The 26,709-nt window shown below is 45.4% G+C and overlaps 1 protein-coding gene across 1 annotated transcript in view; it reads left to right on the top strand.

Moving 5' to 3' along the window:
* LOC118215670 (protein kinase C-binding protein NELL1-like) overlaps window positions 1-26,709 on the top strand; it is a 297,337-nt gene that overhangs the window by 197,768 nt on the left and 72,860 nt on the right. Inside the window, exon 13 of the mRNA XM_035396613.1 lies at window positions 4,105-4,230. Within this exon, the coding sequence (XP_035252504.1) occupies window positions 4,105-4,230 (126 nt within the window). The remainder of the gene's footprint in view (window positions 1-4,104; window positions 4,231-26,709) is intronic.

The raw sequence follows: 26,709 nt of genomic DNA, 5'->3' as shown, positions 1-26,709 counted from the left end.
GGACAGCAGAATGGTGGGCTGTCAGTAGCTTCGGGGGGAAGCTCCGTTTGCGTACGTGTCCAGCCGTCCAGAACCGAAATTTACGGGCTCGGCTACGCCACACTACGTCAGTCCGGGAGCGAGATTCGGTTGACCCCCCTTCCCCCCCCCCTTCCCCGCGAGAAATTCACCAGCATTCCTAGCTTCTTCAGACGCTCTCGGCTTGAGCCGCCAAAATCGGCCGAGCCCCCAGCCCCCCCCCCCCCCCCCCCCCCGCGGTAAAACAACATAACACCTGGCCCGGCGCGAGACCCGAGGAAAGCTGCAAAGATAATTCGCCGAAGTATAAGCTCCGCCTCTCTGCTCCGCCCTCGTGTTTACCGGGGGGGGAGCGCGTCGGCCCAGTCAGCGCATTTCCATTAAAGCGTCTCCGTCGAGAGCTTACCCACAATCCTCGGGGGAGACCGCGCTCTTATTTCCGCCGTGTTTTTTTTTTTTCTCCCCCTCACTCAGTCGTGACCTACATCTGCTGGAAAAGCAATAAACGGAGTTCCAGGTGCGGACGGACCGGTGGAATTAATTATCCTGCTATGAAATGACAAGTCTCCGGTTCTGTAGCGGATCCTCGCCCGACCCGGCGGTGCTGACTGCCGAGGAAGAGGTGCGAGGATCAGCCAAAGCGGAGGATTAGTTTCGGAAACGGGAGAGGGCGGGAAGCTAGAATTGCATTTTAGCCTCCTTCCCTCCATTGCCCCCCCCCCCCCCCCCCCCCCCCTTGGACATATATTTCACTTTCAGATGTGTCGTGCGATATATTAAGGAAAAAAAACAACAATATTAAAACTTCCGAAGATCTGTTTAGGTTTTTTTTTTTTCCAAAAGTATAGAGTTAGCGCTTAGCCTTATTTTCTTGGCCTCATCCAAAGTTTATATTGCATGTATTAATTCATATAAAGATGAAAGATACGAGTACAAGTGCAATTAAAAAGTACCTGTGCCCCATTGCCTTGTGGGTACAGAAGCTTCTGTGCCTATAGTTATTTTTAAAACCTTGAAACGAATCGTAATTGACTTAGTTATTCATTAACGACTGTAGTTTACTGTTTTTTTTTCAACAGAACCTCCACTGGAACTAAAAAAAGCAGAGGATGGTAAACAATATTTTTTATTTTGTTTCTTGCTGTTTTATCGTTTCTGTTTTAAAAAGGACAGAGGCCTTTCGTGTTATTAAGCAGACGTTTGAGCCTGTTAAAAAGGCAAATGAAAGAATTCAGCCGTTTTGAAATGGAAACCAAGTGAGATATTCTCAATACTCCCCTTCAGTATAAGCCGTATGTTGCTTGACCTGATTTCATCAGTGGTCAGTTGACTCAGTCAGTGTTGCCCTGGAATAGATTAAATTAAACATGCATTAAGGATAGAATTCAGCGCACGTTAGCACAGAATCTTGGGTTGAGGAATGCTGTTATTACATTACATTTATTTATTATCATTAACCGTCTAGAAATGCCCGTCATATCTGGAATAGGTTATATGTTCTCCCTCACTGGTGATTTTATTAAATGTATTTTTTTCATCATAGGTGTTTTTTTTTCTCTCTCTCTCGTCTTCCACTGCTTGCTCTGGATTTCATTTCTGAAAAACAGCACCTGTGGCAGGGCAGAAAGCAGGGCTCTGGGGACCGTTAGTGATGAACAGAGGCCAGATGGTCTGTGGAGAATTCTCTCCTGTGTCACATGGTCACACAGTCTGTGGAGGATTTTCTCCTGTGTCACATGGTCACACAGCCTGTTCAGGATTCTCTCCTATGTCACATGGCTGTGCAGGATTCTCTCCTATGTCACATGGTCACACAGCCTGTTCAGGATTCTCTCCTATGTCACATGGCTGTGCAGGATTCTCTCCTGTGTCACACATTCTGAGGAGGTTTCTCTCCTGTGTCACATGGCCTGTGGAGAATTCCACAGTGAGTCAGAGTCAGTGAGCTCAGGACCCGTATTCATAAAGCATCAGAGACTGTGCTTATCCGGGGTCAGTTTTCTTCCGGCCATATCGTAACCTTATCCAACACGAGCTAAAAAGCTAAACTGATCCTAGATCAGGGCATGTATTCAAACAGCGTCCATTGTAGAAGAACTGATCTAGAACCAGGTTTCCCATGTACATGTCTTAACCTCACTTCAGTCTGGACAACTTGTGTATTTAGGTTAAATGTATTAATGAATATGCAATGTAGTTATTTTGGTTTGAATAGATCTGCTTTAGGTACGTCTATATGTATCGTGATCAAACGGGGATCACGATACATATCCCCTACTAAATGGGAGAAATACCAAAAGCCACCAGGACTTGCAAACAGATCTAAACAGGTGGAAGCTGGGGTGGTGGAGGGTGACCATAATTCTGTGAGCTACAGCAATTGTAGCATGCAACGTGCAGCACAGGCAATGAGCTCCACTGGCAATGAGCAGCACAAGCAATGAGCAGCAAAGGCAATGAGCTGCAGCATGCAACGTGCAGCACAGGCAATGAGCAGCACAGGCAATGAGCAGCACAGGCAATGAGCAGCACAAGCAATGAGCAGCAAAGGCAATGAGCTGCAGCATGCAACATGCAGCACTGGCAATGAGCAGCACAGGCAATGAGCAGCACAGGCAGTGAGCAACACGGGCAATGAGCTGCACAGGCAATGAGCTGCGCTGTAGAGGTCTGACTGTCGGTTTAAAAAAGGCGCTCCGTTAGTGATGTAAGCATGTGATTGGTTGAGTATGAGAACACGCAGTGATGTGCGTATGGGATTGGTTGAGTATGAGAACACGTAGTGATGTGCATATGGGATTGGTTGAGTATGACAACACGCAGTGATGTGCATATGGGATTGGTTGAGTATGAGAACATGTGGTCGCTGAGGTCAACCAATTGTTGGCTGCAGCAAGAGTTTCCGATTGACCAGGAGTGACTGAACTTACTCTGCGCATTTAATGCACGACGCTCATGAGCTAAAAAGACAAAGCTGGTTCCAGATAACTGCAGACCCTGGTCTGGGTCTGGCCCAGGTTGATAGAGTAAGACTGAGCTAAGGTCTACACTCTGTGCCAAGCTCTATAGAAATATGCTGCTATTAGCAGTGGAGCTATAGTTTGCCTTTTCAAGTTGGATTCCCCTCTACAGAACTGGGTGTGCATTTTAATTATTCATTTTAATGATAAAGCCTCAGAAGGAATGTAGATATTGAAGTACAAGTTTTTGTTAAGTTCTGTTGTGCCTAAGTTAATGTCGCCTGCCGCCACGCTCTTGATTCATCAAAAGTCTCGCCGGAAGTCGAAATTAGCTCTCTTTTTGCGGTATATTTTCGCTTAGAAGCTGTCATGAAATGGCTGTCACTTTTGATCATGATAAAATAGTCCTCATTTTTTGTGTCTTTTCAATTATATAAAGCCATTTTGCTGGATACATGTCGTTTGTGGAAAATTTGAGATTAAAACCTCATGCACTGCAATTATTCTATGATATTTTAAAGTGTTCAATGATGGCAACTACTGCCTTGGTTATATAATTTATGTCAATTATATTCTTGTTCATGTTAACTGTATATAATACACTACATGGCCAAATGTATGTGGACACCTGACATCCAACATCTCATCCAAAATTATAGGCAATAATATGGAGTTGGTCCACCCTCTGCTGCAACAAGACCAGGTCAAAGCCTAGTATATGGCTGGACCTAACACACTTCATCCGGCCGACCAATGGTGTAACTTCATAACTCGGCCGACCAATGGTGTAACTTCATCACTCAATCACAGACATTCGCGTTTGTAGGGCTGGCCCCTCTGTTGCAGTCCAGCCAAAAACTCCTCTCTTCTGGGAAGGCTTTATGCTAGATGTTGGAGCATCACTGCGGGGATTTGCTTCCCTTCAGCCAGAAGAGCATTAGTGAGGTCGGGCACTGATTGGGCGATTGGGCCTGGCTCGCACGTTGGCTTGCCAATAAATACGTTCACAGACGGGAAACGGGGGGCAGTACGCGTAGACGCGGCAAACTTTCCGCTTTCCAGGAAGTGCCACTTTGACGAGGAGCGGGTCTTTAATGTGGGGCGTGCTTTGCTGTCATTTCCTCAGACATTGACGAGTGCGCGACCCAGATGCACTACTGCCATGACAACACCGTGTGTGTGAACCTCCCTGGGGCCCATCGCTGTGACTGCCTGCCAGGATTCACCAGAGTGGATGAGTACTCCTGCACAGGTAGGATTCACACGCGCTACGCTCGCCAGACTCTGAGCAGTGCAGCACATTCAACAGAGCAACTCACGTGCACTCACGTGCGCACACACTCACACACACACGCACACACACACACACACATACACGCACACACACACACACTCTCGTACTCACACACATGCATGCACACACACACATGCACTCACGTGCGCACACATTCACACATGCATGCACACACACACAGCCACACACATTCTCGTACTCACACAGACGCACTCACACATGCACGCACACACACACACGCGCGTGCACATACACACGCACGCACACACACACACACTCGTACTCACACACATGCACTCACACATGCATGCACACACACACACACACACACGCATGCACTCGCATGCATGCATGGACACACACACGCACTCACACATCTATGCGGACACACACGTACGCACGCACACACACACTCTCGTACTCACACACACACGCACTCACACGCATGCATGCATGCACACACACACACTCACACATCTATGCACACAGTCACACACACACACACACATTCCATTAAAAAAATTTTAATGGAATGTCTCTTGTAGTCCAAGTTTAATACATGGTTCTTCAGATTAAGAACAGAGACTCCTGTCCTCTTACAAAGTGATATACTATATAGCTGGGTCTTCAGAGGATATACAGTTAAATGCAAAAGTGCGGACTGCCATCTTTAATTCCAGGGTATTTGCATCAATATCGGGTCATCGGTGTAGGAATTACAGCTCTTTTTTTCTTTTTTCTTTTTTTTTACATAGTCCCTTCATTTTAGGGGAGCAAAAGTAATTGGACGCTTGTTTCTTGGCCCTGCTGTGTGTCTTTGCATCAGTATTTCATACACAGGAGAGCTGTAACGGTAGGTAGGTCCAGATCTGATTTTATTCTAGGTGCGGAATTAACATTTGGAGTCTGCGGCTGTCGTGTCTGAGCTCTCAAAGGGACTAAAGCAGTGACTAAAGCAAAAGCCTGAATAAGGGGGGGGGGGGAGGTGGGGGTGGGGGGTGCGGCGGCTTCTGCTTTTCGTTTAGCTATCTACGGTGCTCCGCCGCCGTATTTAGCGAGCGGATCAAAGCGGCGCGGCGGCCGCGCTGTAATTTCGCCGATAGCGCGCCGTCCGACCGATTTTCCCGTCGACATTAAAACGCCCGCGAAAGCCGGCGAGGACTCTCTGTGCCGTCTCCCCCCCGCGGGAAGCCGTCCTGAGGCACGAAGCGCGACGGTTCGTCAGCGTGCGGTGATCTGCACGCTTTTTTTTTTTGCTTTTTTTTGTGCCCTCTGCAGCGATTCGGTACGTGGGATTAATTTAGCGTTCGCGCTGCTCTGCTCTGGGTTTACCCCCGAGCGTCTCGGGGTTCGAGGGCGCTCGTCAAATATTCACACGACCGCAAAGAATCCGAAATCGGCCTCGTAACAGGCGAACCAAGTTGAGGCGTTCAATACTTTCGGGGGATGGTTAGTTGTGCCTCTCCAGGTCGTGTGCTGCTGACTGTTTTACACTAGCCTGTTTGGTACCTGCGCCGGGGGTGGGGGTGGGGGTGGGCGGGGGGGCAAATAGGCGCTTGTGCCCATCCATATTTCATGAGGCTGCACTAATCATAGCCAGAATTAATAAATAACCGCACAAATCTGTAGAAACATTCTGAGAAGCCCCTCAGATACACCAAACAGTAGAAAGTATCTGAGTGGCGAAGGAACGCGTGTAGTCTTACCCGGTGCTACTGGAACGGGGTTCATTTTATGTTACCTTGGTTATCTGAACTCCGAAATAAAGTTTTAACCTTTCCTCTGTGCTAACAGCTATGCATAGACAGGGAAGATCCGTTTACTTTCCGCCAGTAGTGTGGCTCTATACGGACCGCTGTCTATCTTGGTAGACACGGACGTGCCTCTGGCTTGTGTATCCTGCCACAACACTGGTGTGTAGGCGAGTGACCAGGGGGTGCAGATGTCCTGAGTTCTACATGTATGTTGGGACCTAAAATGCGATTTATTCTACTGTATGTTATTAATGACAATGTACAATAATGCAAAAGTGTGTGTGTAGTGAGATGGCTATATGCATAATTATGATGCGTAGGAGACCGTGTTGACGGGCCTCCCCGAACCATTTCACCACCACTCTTTATATATTCAGAGATCAAAGCAAAATACCAAGTCATCAAATAAAGACACAAACATAACAAAACGGTACATTAATGATCCTGCTCGCGCTGTCTCTATAAGCATGTCAAACTGGGTTAACCTTCGTGTCTGGCTGGGCGCTGACTCGTAGGTATTAAGATCTTTAGTCTTTAGTTTATTATTTTATTTTATTTTATTTTATCCTTTATTTTATTCCTTATTTTATCCTATTTATTTTATTTTATTTCTTCCTATTTATTTCTCCGATTGTATGACTGTTACCTATATGACTATAGCTATGATGTGTTTATTTAGCAATGTATTTATTTATTCTTCTGTACAGCACTTTGGTCAGCCATGGCTGTTTTAAAGTGCTTAACAAATAAAATTGGATTGGATTGGATTGGATTTAGTCAGCACCCCACAACCGAAGACACCGACTTGTTTCCCGTGACATCAACTGTCCAACAATACAAAACATTTTTACACTGCATTAACGGGAACCCAAGTTCTACATAATGCGGATCCAGTAGGATGCTTTGCAACTGAGCACTGTGTCTTTATCACACCCTACTGTCTCCCTGTCAGCACAGTAAACAGTCTGCTTTCCTTTGGGGGGTCTGATAAGAGGCACACTTCAGTAAACCGCCCTACATGTACATTTTCATGCTTTTTTTTTTTCTTATGTTTTTGTCACATAGTGTGCACCCTCTTTCTTCCTCTGGTATATTACTGAACTGGCAAGTCTCGGTAGCAAGGTGTAGTACGCTGGAGTCTAGACTGCGCACACACTGATCTTCTACCCTTAGTTAAACGACGGGTTAAAATAGCACAGCGTTTCGGTGAATATTCATGCTTGGTCACACTGAATGTGCTAAGTTTAGGTTTTATTTAAATCTCTTAGTTCCGACAGGGCTTTGTTTTTTTTTTTGAAACGTGCCACTTTTAATTCTCTTAATGTCGCGTGCTAATCTGTTCCTGAAAATGCACTATGACGACAGCCTCGCTAAAAACGTCTGGCACCTCTTTAGCCCAAAGGGAACACATGTAACACAACCCAAATGAATATTTCCTTTGTCAGTTTATCTTTAGACATGAAAAGATTTGTTCCACAATGTCATTCATTCATCCATTTTCCAACACGCTTATTCCTGGTCAGGGTCGCAGAGGGGGGCTGGAGCCTATCCCAGCATGCATTGGGCAAGAGGCGGAAATGCACCCTGGAGAGGTCGCCAATCCATCACAGTCATTCATCCATCCATTCATTCATTCATTCATTCATTGAATGAATGAGACCAAATATTGTTTTTGAAATGAATTTATATGTATATATTAGTGCATCAATCTAGGCAGATGTAATGAAGTCAATCCAGATCATTTATATAGCAGACCATACATGTTACATGCGATGAATGTTTTCAAAGCCAAATTGCAAACTGTGGTACATTCACGGATGGAGAACAGTGCGTGCTGGTAAGGAAATGGGGGAAGGACGCGTAGACGCGACAAACTTTCCGCTTTCCAGGAAGTGCCACTTTGACGAGGAGCAGGGTCTTTAATGTCGGGCATGCTTTGCTGTGATTTCCTCAGACATTGACGGGGAATCTCGTGTCTTATTCCACAAGATTCCCAGCCCCTCTAATGGCCAAATTAGGAGCAAACTTACATGTGCCCTGGGAGCTGCAGAATGGCTTTGTTTTGAATAACATTACACTGATTGTAATTTTATTTGTATTGCGCTTTTTACAGAAAACAGTCGCTAAGATGCTTTACAGAGTAGCAAGGCAACTGAGCCAAAAGAGCAAACAGAGCAATCACCAGGCCTGAACCCTCAAATAGCAAGTACATGCGGTAAAAAAAAAACTCCCAGTAGGGAAAACCTCAAACGATGGCGAGAAAAAACTCCCCAATGGGAATGAATCTCCAGAGGAACTCGGCTATAGAGGGGGAGCCCATCCTCAGCTGGCCAGCCTAGTGCAAAGTAGTGAATACCTAAACGCCAGAGATATAGGGCAAGGTTTTTGTTTTCACAAATTACTCTGGCTAAATATGCTAATTGGCTACATACACCAACGCCGCTTCGCTTGTACTTTGTAGATTATGACCACAGAACGTGTCACACGGGGACACAGGAACAGTCTTCGGCCGTAGTCCATGCGCTTATTAAGAAATGATTTGGTCAATCATTATTCCAATTACTTTCTTTTGCCTGACCTCATTAACAGAAGTTCTGACTTCCATAAAATCTCTGTTCAGAGACTGATTTGGTGAGTAATCATCTCTCTTCATCGCCTCCTCTAATTTTCTTTTTGTCCACATTGATTTAAAAAAAAAAAAAGTAAGACATAATCAAACAGATTTAAGCCCCCAGCATCTATTGCAATAGCACCATCCTACTTTTTTTTGCCTTTTATTTAACTCCTTGTTTACACCGCCATTATCTTCTACTACCTACATTAGAACTTTGTCTAAGTTTGTTCATTTGAGACCAAAATTGCTGCGGGCTACTACTGTTTATCTTCTTCAGTTGTAGCGCTCAAATATTCCTTTGTTGAACCTTTAGACTTTTATCTAACTTTTGCTTGCATAACTTAAATGTATTTCTTTGCACTTTTGTTTTAGGACCCCTTTCTCCTTATATTTTTAAAAAAATCTCTGCTGTTCTCATTTTATTCCATAACAGATTCAGTTCCTTATTCCAGTTGAGCCTCAGCTTATTCGTTCCTTTATTTTATTTTTTTTACAGTATTAGACATGAGGCAGATATCCACTAGGCTTGCCTTCTGTCCCTAAATATGCAGCTAAATTTGTCGGCACGATTACTCTGAAGTCCAGAGAAGTTCTCGCAAGTTCTCTCAAGTTTTCTAACAGTCATGCCGTGAAATTATACAGTCCACCACATCTCTTCCTCTAGTTGAAATTTAAGTAAGTGAAGTCAAATCGAGTGTAAAGTATTTTCTGGACGATTACTTCCATGGGAACATGGCACTTGGTTTTTCAGGAATTCCTGTTCACCACACATGCTATTATCAGCAGTTCAGGCCAGGTAACCCCCCCTCCCCAATAATCACCCAGTGTTACAGTACAGGCCAGATAACCCTCCTCCCCAATAATCACCCAGTGTTACAGTACAGGCCAGGTAACCCCCCTCCCCAATAATCACCCAGTGTTACAGTACAGGCCAGATAACCCCCCCTCCCCAATAATCACCCAGTGTTACAGTACAGGCCAGATAACCCCCCTCCCCAATAATCACCCAGTGTTACAGTACAGGCCAGGTAACCCCCCTCCCCAATAATTACCCAGTGTTACAGTACAGGCCAGGTAACCCCCTCCCCAATAATCACCCAGTGTTACAGTACAGGCCAGATAACCCCCCCTCCCCAATAATCACCCAGTGTTACAGTACAGGCCAGATAACCCCCCTCCCCAATAATCACCCAGTGTTACAGTACAGGCCAGGTAACCCCCCTCCCCAATAATTACCCAGTGTTACAGTACAGGCCAGGTAACCCCCCTCCCCAATAATCACCCAGTGTTACAGTACAGGCCAGATAACCCCCCCTCCCCAATAATCACCCAGTGTTACAGTACAGGCCAGATAACCCCCCTCCCCAATAATCACCCAGTGTTACAGTACAGGCCAGATAACCCCCCTCCCCAATAATCACCCAGTGTTACAGTACAGGCCAGATAACCCCCCCTCCCCAATAATCACCCAGTGTTACAGTACAGGCCAGATAACCCCCCTCCCCAATAATCACCCAGTGTTACAGTACAGGCCAGATAACCCCCCTCCCCAATAATCACCCAGTGTTACAGTACAGGCCAGATAACTCCCCCTCACCAATAATCACCCAGTGTTACAGTACAGGCCAGATAACCCCCCTCCCCAATAATCACCCAGTGTTACAGTACAGGCCAGATAACCCCCCTCCCCAATAATCACCCAGTGTTACAGTACAGGCCAGATAACCCCCCCTCCCCAATAATCACCAGTGTTACAGTACAGGCCAGATAACCCCCCTCCCCAATAATCACCCAGTGTTACAGTACAGGCCAGGTAACCCCCCACCCCTCCCCAATAATCACCCAGTGTTACAGTACAGGCCAGATAACCCCCCTCCCCAATAATCACCCAGTGTTACAGTACAGGCCAGATAACCCCCCCTCCCCAATAATCACCCAGTATTACAGTACAGGCCAGATAACCCCCCTCCCCAGTAATCACCCAGTGTTACAGTACAGGCCAGATAACCCCCCTCCCCAATAATCACCCAGTGTTACAGTACAGGCCAGATAACCCCCCCTCCCCAATAATCACCCAGTGTTACAGTACAGGCCAGATAACCCCCCCTCCCCAATAATCACCCAGTGTTACAGTACAGGCCAGATAACCCCCCTCCCCAATAATCACCCAGTGTTACAGTACAGGCCAGATAACCCCCCTCCCCAATAATCACCCAGTGTTACAGTACAGGCCAGATAACCCCCCTCCCCAATAATCACCCAGTGTTACAGTACAGGCCAGATAACCCCCCCTCCCCAATAATCACCCAGTGTTACAGTATAGGCCAGGTAACCCCCCTCCCCAATAATCACCCAGTGTTACAGTACAGGCCAGGTAACCCCCCCTCCCCAATAATCACCCAGTATTACAGTACAGGCCAGATAACCCCCCTCCCCAGTAATCACCCAGTGTTACAGTACAGGCCAGATAACCCCCCTCCCCAATAATCACCCAGTGTTACAGTACAGGCCAGATAACCCCCCCTCCCCAATAATCACCCAGTGTTACAGTACAGGCCAGGTAACCCCCCCTCCCCAATAATCACCCAGTGTTACAGTACAGGCCAGATAACCCCCCTCCCCAATAATCACCCAGTGTTACAGTACAGGCCAGATAACCCCCCTCCCCAATAATCACCCAGTGTTACAGTACAGGCCAGATAACCCCCCTCCCCAATAATCACCCAGTGTTACAGTACAGGCCAGATAACCCCCCTCCCCAATAATCACCCAGTGTTACAGTACAGGCCAGATAACCCCCCTCCCCAATAATCACCCAGTGTTACAGTACAGGCCAGATAACCCCCCTCCCCTCCCCAATAATCACCCAGTGTTACAGTACAGGCCAGATAACCCCCCTCCCCAATAATCACCCAGTGTTACAGTACAGGCCAGATAACCCCCCTCCCCAATAATCACCCAGTGTTACAGTACAGGCCAGATAACCCCCCCTCCCCAATAATCACCCAGTGTTACAGTACAGGCCAGATAACCCCCCTCCCCAATAATCACCCAGTGTTACAGTACAGACCAGATAACCCCCTCCCCAATAATCACCCAGTGTTACAGTACAGGCCAGATAACCCCCCTCCCCAATAATCACCCAGTGTTACAGTACAGGCCAGATAACCCCCCCTCCCCAATAATCACCCAGTGTTACAGTACAGGCCAGGTAACCCCCCTCCCCAATAATCACCCAGTGTTACAGTACAGGCCAGGTAACCCCCCTCCCCAATAATCACCCAGTGTTACAGTACAGGCCAGGTAACCCCCCTCCCCAATAATCACCCAGTGTTACAGTACAGGCCAGATAACCCCCCTCCCCAATAATCACCCAGTGTTACAGTACAGGCCAGGTAACCCCCCCTCCCCCAATAATCACCCAGTGCTACAGTACAGGCCAGATAACCCCCCTCCCCGATAATATAGTGCGATGATGAGAAAAATAATTTCACATAATAAAAATGGGGATTTCATGTTGCGATTGGGATGTGTTGATCATTAGTCTGAATTCACCACAAATGATCATTTCGCAGCTGCTCTCTGAAATCATTTCTTCTAGGTGGGCATGCCCCGGACCCCCCTACAGCGTTGCAGTTCTCAGGGTCTATGTATTTCGAACCCCCCCCCCAATATTCAAACTGAAGTTACGCCCTTGTGTGAGTCTATTGGATGTGTCTCGTTTAAGGATGTTATATTGCACTTCCAGAACACGTCTCCTGTCTGTTCTGGCCCCACGATGGTGGAATGACCTCCCTGTGGAGGTCAGAACAGCTGAGACTGTGACCCATTTCAAACGACGACTGAAGACCCACCTCTTCAGGCTGCACCTCTCCCCATCCCTCCCTTCCCCCCCTGTAAATGACTAAACTTAGGGTTGTAACTAGGCAGCTGTTTAATAGGTGACTTAGTTGATGCGCCAGTCTTAACGACTACTTGTATTTTTATTTATTTTTATTTTTCCATAGATTGCGTTGTTGCCGTTCTCGTTGTTAGTGTTGACCCCGCCCTGGGCGTGTCGAAGTGTCCTTGAGCAAGACACCTAATCCCTAACTGCTCTGGCAAATGAGAGGCATCAATTGTAAAGCGCTTTGGATAAAAGCGCTATATAAATGCAGTCCATTTACCATTTACCATTTGATCAGTTTAACCACCAGGGTCAAAGTTGAACTATGCGGTTGTTCCCTGTACTTGGACCGGTACTTCTCTCTAGGGGTTTCGTCATACTTGTTCCTGGTTATGGTTATACACTTTGTTGTACGTCGCTCTGGATAAGAGCGTCTGCCAAATGCCTGTAATGTAATGGAATGTAATGTATATCTGGGTATGTTGACTGCTACGTCCGTGCCCTCAGCTCACTGCTCAGTGTTGCCCACACATTAATATTCCAACGAACAAGGCAAAGAGGGTCAGCTTACAGAACGGCTGTTTAAATTTCATTCCTCTCCTTCGTTCCGACCCCCTTGACCCCCTGTCTCTTACGTCAGGCTGATATATAACATATACAGTTTTCAGTCTGTATATAATTAATACCCTACAGGCCACCCCAGTACAACACAAGGCCTACAGCCTGCCAGTACAGAGGCCTCTATTCTCAGCGATGACTGCTGGTGTCCTACGGGTGCCTTGCGTTCCACTGGAAGGAAATAAGTGTGTATCAATCAGAGGAACCCCAAGAAACACATTCAGTCACATGACCACCCGAGACCCGGAAGAAATAAAGTTTAAGTGTTTGACATAATACAAGTGTCTCGGATGCCAAAAACGCGTCGCAGTGCAATTCTTTTCAAAAATATTATTTGTTTTGTTTTTTATTTGAATGTCCCTTGTCGTGCGGGCTTCAAGATGGTAGAAATATATGGTTCTTGAATTAATGAACAGAGACTTGTGTCTCCGACTGGGGACAAAGATGAATTGCTGAGACTTGGGAGGATATGATAGAATATTTGATACTTTGCAGTTTGGACACAGCCTTGATGCCAGTTGGCAAAGGATAGTGTGAAAGGAATCCTTGTGTTAGGTTAAAAAAAAAAAAAAAAGTAGTGGTTTTCTGTTTTAAATTGCACAATTTCTTCACATTCACTCTCTGTTGAATTAAACCTGTTTTGGGTTTATATTCAAGAATACCGTGAGAGAAAAAACTGTTGAAATAAAAAATAAAAAGGAATCAACAGTGTCTACATTTTTCTAGATAATGAGTTGCCACACTGACTGCAGACTGAAAATTAAGGAATAAAGGTTTCCATGTGAACTCATAATAGTCCTATCTGACTGATGACAGGAATGCGTCAGTATCGTGGCTCGTATCACGAAATAACTGACTCCGCTTCTGCTCCCAACAAATATGCTGTGTTTTGATAGTTAATGAATAACCCCAGCAGCACCCAGCAGCCAGTCGCTAATTTAAATGTAACTGTAGACTCCGTGACTGAAATTTCAACAGTCTTATTCTGTCTGAATTGTGAATGTAACATTTTTTTGTTACCCTCCGATACTTACAGAGAGATATATTTCCTAAACATTATTCAGCTCTGCTTTCAATTTCCATCTCAAAATTATTTCGTTAATAAAATGAGCTAATAGTTTTGCGATCTTACGTTGAAATAAAATTAATCTTGGATGGCTCAAATTATTACTGTTGTTCTAGTTAACATGCAGGACGTGTTTTGTGCCATAAAGCCAGAGAAAGGGTGTCGTATTTATGAATTCAGCTCTTTAATTTGGCCTGCAGGTGATTTGCCGGTTAATTGCGTGGTTATGTAGGAGCCAGCTGGTTGGCTGGGCCTCTCTTTTCTCGCGCTAATGTGATGAATATTTCATGTTCGCTGCAGCAGGTTGCCCGGGAACGGAATCCGCCAGCGTTACGGCAGCTGCTGAACGTTGCAGTCATAAGAGTTGAAGCGCATTGTGATCCCGTCATGTGCTGTGCGCAGAAGAATATTTAAAAAAAATCTAATATTAAATATTTTTTTAAAAATTTTCGAGAAGTGTTCTGGCCGTGTCGATGCTTGCTGATTCATTGGTTTGACGGAATTGGTTCTTTATTGTTCTAGATTCCTAGCTTTCTGTTTCTACTTGTCTATATCTATATCTACCTCACCACACACAATATGATCCTACATAGTGAAATTCCAGAACTGCCCTGTCAGATTATCCAACATGGATGCCAGTGCATTCTCCCTACCCAAGAAGAACAGCTGAAATCTCCCAGCTGTTATAGAATAATTTGAAGGGGACCACCTCGAAGTACGCTCATGTTATTATTTACAAGATGAACAGGACGTGCTGTGTGACGGTATGTTGGTAATGTCTAATTGAGGGCTGATAACCATAGGAGCCACTATAGGAACCAGCAACAAAAAGTTTACCTCTGCACTCCACTGAAACTACACACTCCTGAGTTACTCCACTGAGGCGTAGGCTAAACTACACACTCCTGAGTTACTCCACTGAGGCGTAGGCTAAACTACACACTCCTGAGTTACTTCACTGAGGCGTAGGCTAAACTACACACTCCTGAGTTACTTCACTGAGGCGTAGGCTAAACTACACACTCCTGAGTTACTCCACTGAAAGGGAGGCTAAACTACACACTCCTGAGTTACTTCACTGAGGCGTAGGCTAAACTACACAATCCTGAGTTACTTCACTGAGGCGTAGGCTAAACTACACACTCCTGAGTTACTTCACTGAGGCGTAGGCTAAACTACACACTCCTGAGTTACTTCACTGAGGCGTAGGCTAAACTACACACTCCTGAGTTACTCCACTGAAAGGGAGGCTAAACTACACACTCCTGAGTTACTTCACTGAGGCGTAGGCTAAACTACACAATCCTGAGTTACTTCACTGAGGCGTAGGCTAAACTACACACTCCTGAGTTACTTCACTGAGGCGTAGGCTAAACTACACACTCCTGAGTTACTTCACTGAGGCGTAGGCTAAACTACACACTCCTGAGTTGCTCCACTGAGGCGTAGGCTAAACTACACACTCCTGAGTTACTTCACTGAGGCGTAGGCTAAACTACACACTCCTGAGTTACTTCACTGAAAGGGAGGCTAAACTACACACTCCTGAGTTACTCCACTGAGGCGTAGGCTAAACTACATACTCCTGAGTTACTTCACTGAGGCGTAGGCTAAACTACACACTCCTGAGTTACTTCACTGAGGCGTAGGCTAAACTACACACTCCTGAGTTACTTCACTGAAAGGGAGGCTAAACTACACACTCCTGAGTTACTCCACTGAGGTGTAGGCTAAACTACACACTCCTGAGTTACTCCACTGAAGGGGAGGTTAAACTACACACTCCTGAGTTACTCCACTGAAGGGGAGGTTAAACTACACACTCATGAGTTACTCCACTGAAGGGGAGGTTAAACTACACATACTTCACAATCCTTGCATACTATACTCTCTAAGCCAAATTGAGTTATATTGAGAAAGTTCAAAGAGACAAAGAATTCATGTTTTAAATTCTATTTTTATCTTTTGTGTTATAACTCTAAGGTAACTTCTCAATTTACAATAAAAGTTTTACAGTATTTAAATTGATCATAAGCATTTCTATCTGAACTGGTTGCACTAATTAATGACACTGAATGTGTGGCTGTATCCGGTGTCGTTAATTAGCCCGTTTTAAACGAGGCCTTGTTTACAAGACAAAGTACCCCGGTGAATGCTGAAGTTCGAAACCCTTGGTGTTTTGGAGTGAAACTTTTTCAGTGCACGTACGGGTAGAGCGTAGTCACTAATGTCTGTATATCAGGATGATCCAGTTTCCTCCCACACCCAAAAGACATGCGTGCCAGGTTAGGTGTACTCCTGCCTTTGCCTTTGCCTTTGACCAAGACGGTGGCCTCAGAACTGGAGTTGGTCCCCGGGCGCTGCACTGTGGCTGCCCACTGCTCCTAAGTAACTAGAATTGGTCAAATTACACATTAAAGAGGGTGAAAATGAAAGAGTTACCATACATGGTCAATAAAGAATAACCTTATTTTTTACTGGTTATGCATACATGTTGTGGTATTTCTGAGGCAATTTTACAATTTTAGGTTGGACTACAGCATGCTGACAATTGCATCTGAACTACCTTGTGCTTTTATCAGTGCTGGCTGTGACTGAGAAAAAGGTGACATAACACTACTTTGATGTCGAATTTCAAAGAATTTCAAAGCCTGTACTTAACTGAACTACTCCAATTTCTATGATTGGCCTGAACCTTCTGTCAGCAGTGAGAAAAGTGCACATTAAACCAATCAGTTGGGTTTTTTTTTGCTATGAGGTGGGATTTACAGTGACTACTGCTGGCCCTCCATTTTAGATGTTAAAGTTCCAGGTATTCTAAAGTACATTCGCTGCTACAGCCATCTGTGAAGTCTTGTCTGCCGATTCTCAGGAATCTAAGTCAGGGGTTTCCCACCTTCGGTCCTGGGGTCCTGTGTGTGCTGGTTTTCCTTCCAACCAGTTACAATCCCAGAATTTTAACAAGCTACATTGTAATGTTTTTTTTTTTAAATGTAACATTTTCTTTTAAAAAACTTACGTAATTATTTGCAAATAAGCACATTGTGAACATGGGACTTTTATTCTTATATTTTATTCTCATATTTATTATATTATTCATGCATCACTAGTCCTGTCATAATGTGGTTTAAGAAGGTAAATAATCTCTCCAGATGTGAAAAGCACCAGATTAACTGCTTTCTGAAATTCAGGGATTGCCACAGCGGTTGGAAGGAAAACCAGCATACGTGCACAGGTCCCCAGGAGCGAGGTTGGGAACCACTAATCTAAACGGCAGCTGACTTGAACCTTTTCTGATCGATCCTGGAATCGTCTCCTTTCGAATATGTATCTTGAGCAGTCTCAAAGTGTTATCCAAAATGTGAGAATGTTACCTCCAGAAATCTGGAATGCAGATCGCCGTGTCGTTCGGGCAATACGTTTTTAATGAAGAGTAAAACCACTTCCATTCACGGGAAAGGGCTCCTTTCTGCAGGTCTCTGTTAATATTTCATAAAAGGGCTACCTGTAGGGCTCCTTGCTCTTAGCATGCGGTGCATTGCAGTTGTGTTCAGAATGGCTTTGTTTCCTCATTCCGCCTGCACAAATTACACATGAAGTGTTGTCCTCTCCCTTATTGTCTTCCTCTCCCTCAGTGTCTTCCTCCTGCTCAGTGTCGTCCTCTCCCTCAGTGTCTTCCTGCTCAGTCTCTTCCTCCTGCTTAGTCTTCCTCTCCCTCAGTGTCTTCCTCTGACTCAGTGTCTTCCTCTGACTTCGTATCATCCTCTCCCTCAGTGTCTTTGTCTGACTCAGTGTTGTCCTTTCCCTCAGTGTCTTCCTCCTGCTCAGTATCTTCCTCTCCCTCAGTGTCTTCCTGCTCAGTCTCTTCCTCCTGCTTAGTCTTCCTCTCCCTCAGTGTCTTCCTCCTGCTTCGTATCGTCCTCTCCCTCAGTGTCTTCCTCCTGCTCAGTGTCGTCCCCTCTCCCTCAGTGTGGCTCAGAGTCATCTTGCAACTCAGTCTGTAGACTGGTGAACTTACCTCCACTATTCCTCAACCAACAGGATGGTTGATAGCGATGAGCACATAAACATACAAATTGGGTTTTTTGAAATTGTTTTTAAAGCTAGGCCATCTTGTTACATACCTAAATGCCTCCTCTTAAGAGAAAGATCAGGGACGCGGCACAAAGAAACCCAAAAATAGCCAACAGAGTAGGTGGATAATTTCTCTCCCTCTCTCAAAAGCAAGAAATGGGGAGAGGGGAGAGGGAACTCCACTATTGAAAATACAGTTAAGAACAGACGAGGGCTGTTTTCACATCTTTCATCTTGTCATCATGGGCCCTGCATGTGAAGCACTGTCAACTTTTCCATGACGCCATTTTGCCACAACATACGTTTATCATGTACCATTATCTAAATAGCATTTCCAGTAACAATTCAATAGTACCGACCTCTCCCACAGGCTTACCTGCAGCTTCCTCCTGCACATCGGTGGGATGATGTCAGTTACTGAGATCGTATTTGAAATTGCCCAATCAGATCGCTCCATAGCCACCTACGGCCTTTTCCCATTTTCTTATACAAAGCCCATTTCCCTCCCACTGCAGCTTATTATATTGGTCTGAAGTCAGAGAGAGGTTATCTTCCACCTCCTCTCTTTCTTTGAGGAAATTGGTACTCATCCGAAAGTAGGAATTTTTGTTGAAGGCCCGGCTTTGCTTTTGTTGTTCTCCTGTTGCTAGAACTGATCTTATTTTCCCGTCGTTCTTTAAAAAAGGTTTGACGGTTTGTGTCTGGCTTCTGTTACCCATTCGCCTTTTGAAGGAAGGCGCTAAAGGATTTCATTCAGCGTCAGAAGGAAGGGGGTCGTCCTAAAATGGACGCCGTACTCCCACCGTGCTGGCATGCGGTAGTCGAAATGTAGTAACTTCATCAGTGATGGCCTTGACCCCACATTGCTCTAGCTTTACACAGTGCAGCCAAAACCAAGGCTATGCCAGTGTACTCCAATCAAAATAAAAACAAGCTCTAAGGATGAACTGAATTAGGCCCAGGGCATTTAGAAGAGAGGGAAATAAGGAGGCTTTTTGTTAAGGAGGCATATTGAAAAGTTCAGTTTGAGGGGGATTCACTTGACCTGCTGGTACTGTGAGATACGCACTCTTAATCTATCCGCCTCTGGTAACTGACCTTCAAATAAATCATTAAAAAAATGTATCGGTTTTTTTTTTTTTATAGCTTGTCCTCAAAACTATTTTCATTTGGCTGAGTGACTTTGGGGTATTTACCGTGGTTTTTTTAAATGGTGCCATGAATTGCTTACTTCCATCAAAAAAGAGGGTGAATATTAGGCCGCTGGCCTCTGAAAAAGTCGGCCTAGATCCACCAGCCTGCTGAAGCAGCAGCCTGTCAATCTGCCCGGGTCGCGGAAGGCTCCGGAAGGAGGGGTCACGGGGGGGATGCTGGGAGCGATGCTTCGCCTCTCTGAAAGCGAGCGTGAAAGCTTTCACCTCGAGGGTCATCGTGTAGCCCGCGTTCCTGGGAATCGAAGAGGAGCTGGCCGCCATCCCGCGAGGGCAGAGGGGCATGCTGGGATGCCGGGGCGAGAGGCGCAAAACGCGTGACTGGAAGGGCAGAATCGCTCAAACCCAAACTCCCCCCTCCGGCGTTTCGGCCTGAAGAGGAGAAGCCATTTTTTTAGCAGGGCTCTGCTCTGTTTTGATTGGCTGTCTATTCCAGTTTAAAATCTGTAAGTAACTGTCATCTCCTCAGTGCACAGTTAAAAGTGGAGCTGCTCAGTGGCCAACAGTAGAGGACTGTGGTTGTACTGGGCAGCTCCCAGGTGTGAATGTGTATGAGTGTGAAGCGGGGCGTTCCTGCAAAAGAGCATCCGTGCTCAGTGAACCGAGCCTGAGTGAATAAAGGTTAAATAAAATTTTAAAAAAAGAAAATGTTTCACTTTCTCGTGTCTTCAAACCTTAGATTTGGAGACTGGTTAGTGAGAAATGCCTCTTGGAGAGTGTTTTGAAAAATGAGAGTAACTCATAAATAGTAAATTAATGAAACATTGTACTGTAATCTTTTCTCTGATGTCCTTACTTTCTCAAAGTAAAAAAAAAAAAAAAAAAAACTCATTGGTGTTTCAAAGCCCCGATGATATTTGTCAAACAACCGATAAGGTGCTTTGAAACACATTGAATGAGTCACATTTTAACACTTATCTCAGTCCATTTAATTTGCAAAACTCTTGCTTCGGGAACATACAAACAGCTTCCCTTCAAGTCTGCGGGCTGTTTCAACACAAACTGGGTATATTTAGAAATCCAGAAGTTCGTTTGTTAAACACATGGTGCAACGAGTCGCTCCAGCGCTCTCTCTCTCTCTCTCTCTCTCTCTCTCTCTCGTGAACAAGGGGGCGAGAGCATTGATTTCCAGTCTCCGACGACCAAACTGGCGCTTCGTATTTTGATGACAAGGCTTTCACACCAGAGAGAGCAGGCCATCTGCCAATAAGAAGCGTTTGCAGCAGGGTTTTGCGTTTCCTGTTTGCATATCTCTTTAATGAATGTTTCTGGCGCGTAGGACGGCCAGACAGCCCCGACTCGCGGATGAAAGCTCGACTGTACACTTACAGGACGTGCGCCGGTGCGCTCGCATACACAGGCACTGAGAACTCGGCGCGAATCGTAAAACATATCCCATTTTTTATTTGCCATCACAGTTCTCCTTGTAACAATTTAAGACATCCTAGCCTGTTTCAGAATGAATCACGGTCTCTGCTATTCAAACTCTCTTCACGTTCAGTGGCACTGTTTAATAAATTGTTATAAACGTCATCCCCAAATGGTAATAAACTGCTAATAAACTACCAATAACGTGATAGGTGCTTGTGAGGCGATGCTTCATCTAAGGGGCTGTACGCTGGTGTGAGCACAAGCACTCAACTGGGCCAATGGGAATTTACAGGTAACGGACGTTAGCCGTAAGCCTATCACACACGTTAGCGACATGTGGCTCACTACAGAATTAGCTATGCTAAAACAGGGGGCTGCTACCCTAGCCTCAAAGAGTCACAGAGAGTTGGCTATTGGTTTCAACTTAAAATAAGCAACCAGTTCAGACCCTGACCCAGACCTTGTGTTATCAATCACTTTTAAGTTAGTGCTGTGTTGCAAGAAAATCCAGACTCTGTCATTACACCAGCGATTAAGAGTTGAATCAGACAGGTGGGTTTCTAGAACATTCTCTGAGGTGAGTCAGTGTTCAGTTTCCACCTCCACTGTGATCCATGTAGAGGAACAGGTGTTGCAGAAAGAACGGCGTACGATCAATGCTAAAGACTGCTGCGTTGGCTTTATGTGCTCCGCCATCAAATGTATGGATTATCAACGCCATGATAAATGCGAGCATGAATTTAATCATGAATGATTCAACGCACTTTTTGATTCATTTATACGTCAAAAGATTATGAAAATGAAAGGGCCACTATTCCTGAATAAGTTCCAAGTAAACAAATATTGAACTTTTAACTTAACCAGCTCAAAGGAAAAGTAAGAAATATGTAGTTTAATACTGCTAAATGGATTTCAGGCTAGTTGGATGTTTCAGCTTGGCTAGCGAACACTGAAAAAGGCAGCAAGTAGTGTTATGTCATTTTGCACATTGCACGGTGCACGGTGTATTTGTGTGTCCACTGTTCAGGAAAGACATGGGGCAATTTCACACAGTCACAACAAAAGCCGTACACAAAAGAACTCTTATCTATAAACAAAGGCTTTTTTTTTCGTCCTCACATTGTAAAAATCCACGAGCGCTCATACATTTACTCGAATTTGCCCATAGAGCAAGATTTATTTAAGACAAAATATTTCCTGTTGCTGTAACTGATCTTATTTTCTTGCCTTTTACGTGTCAGTATAACTTCAGCATTATTTATGATGATTTATTGCAGTTAGCATTTTGCCTGTGCAGTCTTGTTCTGCATGCCCATATATCATCATTGCATTTTTCATTATTGATTTATGTATCATGACTTTGCCTTCAGGGTTGTTAATGCGCTGAATATTGTCTGAAAGGTTCTTTTAGAACGGGGGCTGTATTGAGACAAATGTGAGTGGTTGAAAAACCTTGGGTTACATAACACATACAAATACATGAAGTTGAGAACAGGCCATTTTGACAGTTACTAAGTGTGGCTTGTCATTTGTGTTACTTTTTGGCTGCAGTCAGGGACACACTGATTTTTTTTTTCATAGAGAGATTAAGGAGTGAGTCATTGACCAAAATTTAGACCCTAAAACTCTCGTTCCTGTTCTTTGTCACTGGTTCTATGTTTGCAGCCCATATCATCCCTCTTACAGTAAAGTCGCATACAGCTGTGAATAAAGCTCTCATTATATAAAATTGCTTTTTGATTTGATTCTTAATTACATGGCATAGATCTGGATAAAAACAATATTTGTCTCCTAGTATTTACAGTTATGTAACTTACAAATAAATGCTTGTATTCATTTTTTCCTTTTATTTTTTATTTTTTGTAATTGTCAAACCGTAATTTGTGCAGATGAAAAAGATGTGAGACATAGGCATAATGTATATAATTAAATGGCATAATGTTGAATTTATTATTTGTAAAATTGAGTATTATATGTATGCTGTTAGAGTCAAATGTGCTCTGTCAGATTATATTTTACTTCGAATGCTTTGCTATCTAGACTGTATTTGTAAAAAAACTGGAAAAAAAATTGGAGTTGACTTGTCCTGGTGATTTTTTATGAGGTCAGAAGGAATGAAATGAATTAGCTCCGGTCAATTCTGTGAACAGTTATATCTTCCTGGGCTAAGCAGAACATCGAACTGAATTTAGCATGTTTGAGCTTGACAGCTTTTAGCTTGGCAGTATTTTAGAAGTGATCTGATCAATGAATCACTCCAACGGGTAGCCAGTCATTTGATGAAAAATAACAATCATTGGCGCAAACCTCTTCTGGTCTCTTCTGTGCCTCAGTACGGCAAGCAAAGTATTCTTTCTGCAGATAAGGTGCGAGATTATTCTAGAGGGTTTGTTTGAGCTGCATGTACCCTGTCCCGTGTGCATTTGGTTGAATCTAGCCCAATGTCTGTAACGTGATATCGCTTAATTAGCCTTCCTTCAGGGTACTACACAGTGGTGTCGGTACTGTACACTTCAACTGCTTGTGCTGCTTGATTACTTTCCTGGACAGTTTGTTCCAGGTCATTCGTTAGGCTACATTACATTACCACGGAGCCTCTGTCCTGCTGGTGGACAACCACCCATTCCTGAAATGATGTCATTTTATGCTTATGCAGAGACGAGGTTTTGTTTCTAATAAGTATTCTTTCTCTAAATGGCAGGTGTCAAAATGATCGGCACCCTCCCTTTTCCAGGATAAGACTACTGAATGGTCTATTGTAGCGTTCTATGAGATTAGTTCCACGTGTCTACGCTATCTGGAAAATTATTTTATCATTTTAATTGTAATTCATTTGGTTAATACGGCAGTGCAGAACTGAATGTAAGCTCTCGAATGAGTCTGCATGAGAACAGCTGAAGCTGCAAGGCACCGTTTCCCTGTGGGATAAAAATCTTCAGCAGGGTCACATCAGTTCAGAGCACTTTGTGAGGGTTTTTACTGCAGTCTCCTCTCCCTTCGCGGTGGCTTTGAATTCCAGACCGTCTCAATATTTAAATTCAAAAATAATTTTTTTTTAAATAAGGCTCCGGCATTGTATAATTGTCAAACCTCATTGAGTTAAATTCAGAAAACATCTGTGTTTCGGGAACAATACATATTTTTTTGGTACCAGACCACACCAGACACCTGAGTACAAGCCAAGAACATTGTCCGAACATAACACACTATTACTTCTGAATGGCTTTTTTTTGGGAAAGAAGATGGCAAAACTACATAATGAGTACATTGTGTAAATTGCGTGCGTGTGAGTTACATAGAGAACTGCTGATTGCTGTGCTTGAAATAGAACGAAACTGTGGATCAGGAGAAGAGTGAGGCCGGAGTTATGCAATAATGTTCACCGAGGAAACGCCAACAACACCTCCCGTGGTAATTATTCATCTCAGATAAGGACAGATCCAGAGGAAGCAGTGAATCCACTCTATCTTCTCTCCATAGGAGAACCCTGTCAAAATGGCCGCGGGTGCATTTTTTTGCGATTGCAGTTCTCCGTGACCGAGAAGGGTCGGGCGAGGCCATTGGCTGAACGCACGTCCAATGTCCAAATGGCTTGGCGTCATCCCTTGCTTTCGTTGTGCTCTAGCGCTCCGTTACTGTTAGCGTGTAGCGCCGCGGTTTCCCGCGCGCGGCCTGCGCGAATGCGGGAGCGCGGCGGGTAAACCGGCTAGCCGGCGGCCGCCGCGGCGCGCGCTCCGCGGAGTCAATCGTAGCTCGCGGCGCGAGCGGGCTGCCTGAACCGAGAGAGCCGGGAGTCTGAAGAGATCTCTTCCTTTGTCCCCCCGAGGGGCGGCGGACGGGGGGGACGGGGGGGCGGGGGGCGGTATGAACTGAACTAACGGCGCCTCCTTCATGTGGCCTTCGCGTCTCGGGGGTCACGAGCGGGCCCCTCTCGAACGGACTCCTTCGGCGGCACTCGAAGCACTTTCCCGCCTTCCCTTGTTATTTTGTTCGCTGGCGGAGTGTACTTAACGGAACTCGCGCGGCTTTCACCTTAGCGTGGAGTCGACTCGCGAGAGGGCACTTCTGGGGGCTCCGCGCAGCCTTTTTTTTTTTTTGCGGACGCCTCTCGCTGTGGGATTACGGTATCCCCCTCCCCCCCCCCCGTCCGGCAGCCTCTCGCCGACGGCTTTTCTCTGTGCTGTCCCGCTTTATCGTTCCAAAAGCGGTCGCGGATCAAAAAATAAATAAATAAAAATTGACCCAAAAAAAAAGTCGGATTTTCCGTACAGATGCTGGCTCACGGCTAGGCGCCAGGCTAGTCGGCTGACTGATGTGGAGCTATGGAAAATAAGTTTGCTGGAGAGAAAAATGGCCTCAAGATGTCACAACTAAGGGATAAAGAGACGCACCGACAGCTCCTGTGTACATTCATTATTCAGCACCAGCAGTGAGAGTTTGCCTAGTCTGATTTTTCAGGTGTGGGCGTCACTACCTTTGCTATATGCGAGAATGCCAGAGGTGGAAAGTAAAAGTCCTCCCCCAGTATTTTTGTTCCAGTGGCCTGGATTTGCTAATTAGCACAGTTCTTCAGCCAGGAGGTAGTGCTAATTAGTGAAATCAGCTGGCTGAGTCCATGGGGGTGGGGAGTTTAAACATGGAAGGAGTTTTTACTTTCTGACCCCTGGACTTCCCACCTCTGGAGAGCACCACGGATGTGCGCATTACTAGCTTTGCTGTAAGCCGATTGGTGGGTTTTTTTCCACCGTGAACACCAGCTGGTGCTGCGGCCGTATCTCACTAAGCTGAGGGCAGATTGACCTGAGGTCTCGCGCTCTCTTCGCTCGTGTCAGAAAGCCATCGCTGTCCTGCAGTTAAAATGCAGAAGTATCGGGACATTTGTGTCAAATTGTTTGCTTTTCAGACGGACCGACGGACAAACGGACTCGCTCTCTCGCGGCGCGTGCTCCCGAGCTCGGCCCCGTACCGCGGAGGGGAGAGGAGCGCACCTTTTTAAGCACCTGGGCTGCGTTAACTAATCAGCCCCGGTGCGCGTGTTCTCTCCACCGGGAGGCGTGGCCAAGACTAATCCGATTCTCCACCAGACCCAATGCCAGTCGATTAAAAACAAATTATTAAGAAAAATGAAGTGCTGATGTGAATTTAGCCTCCTAGTCATTGTTTTATTTGAAATACAGATTTAATTAGTACTGACGGGAAAAACTACCAACTTGACACAGCTGTTCCAATGCTAATAGCTGTATCTGCTAGCCGTTAATCTTTAGCAGGCTAAGGACAGAGCGGAAATCTCCCTTTGTTGCTACATTTCATACCGTTGCAGTGCCCACGGCTTCATATTTTCATTGTAAGCAGCAAGTTGTATCCAATTCTTCCTGTAAAGATCACCTTTGCCCACAACAAATGTGTGAAGAGACGCAATTGAAGCGGTTTTCTTCCGTTCTCCATGCTCAGTAGGAGGAAGCGAAGGCTACGGGGTTGTTTAGTCACTAGTAAAATGAAACCCTCTCCCTTCTCAGCACGGGCTGGTTTTTCGACGTGCCCGTTTCCATGGCTCCTCAGACGCATCGGGTGAACAGCGTGTAGCTTCCTGGGCCCCGGGGGAGCCGGAGGAAATGCCAAAACGAAGGCGTTCCGGCCGGAGACGGACTTCCTGTAGGAAACGAGAGTTTTTTTTTTTGCTTGACGGGAGCTCTCCGAAACCTACAGTGCGCCGCGTGCGTCGGGCGCTAATGGCGCCGATTCGGATGTTGAAATAAACGGCGGTTCGGACACAAAGGGGTACGGTCGTCCCCCCGCGGCACGCGGTATCCAGCTGACTCACGGTTTCCGGTAAACCTTCCCAA

The sequence above is a fragment of the Anguilla anguilla genome, chromosome 16, assembly GCF_013347855.1.
Source record: "Anguilla anguilla isolate fAngAng1 chromosome 16, fAngAng1.pri, whole genome shotgun sequence".
Classification (NCBI taxonomy): Eukaryota; Metazoa; Chordata; class Actinopteri; order Anguilliformes; family Anguillidae; genus Anguilla; species Anguilla anguilla.
The sequence above is the reverse complement of the archived record's forward strand: the minus strand, read 5'-3'. Positions and strand labels throughout refer to the sequence as shown.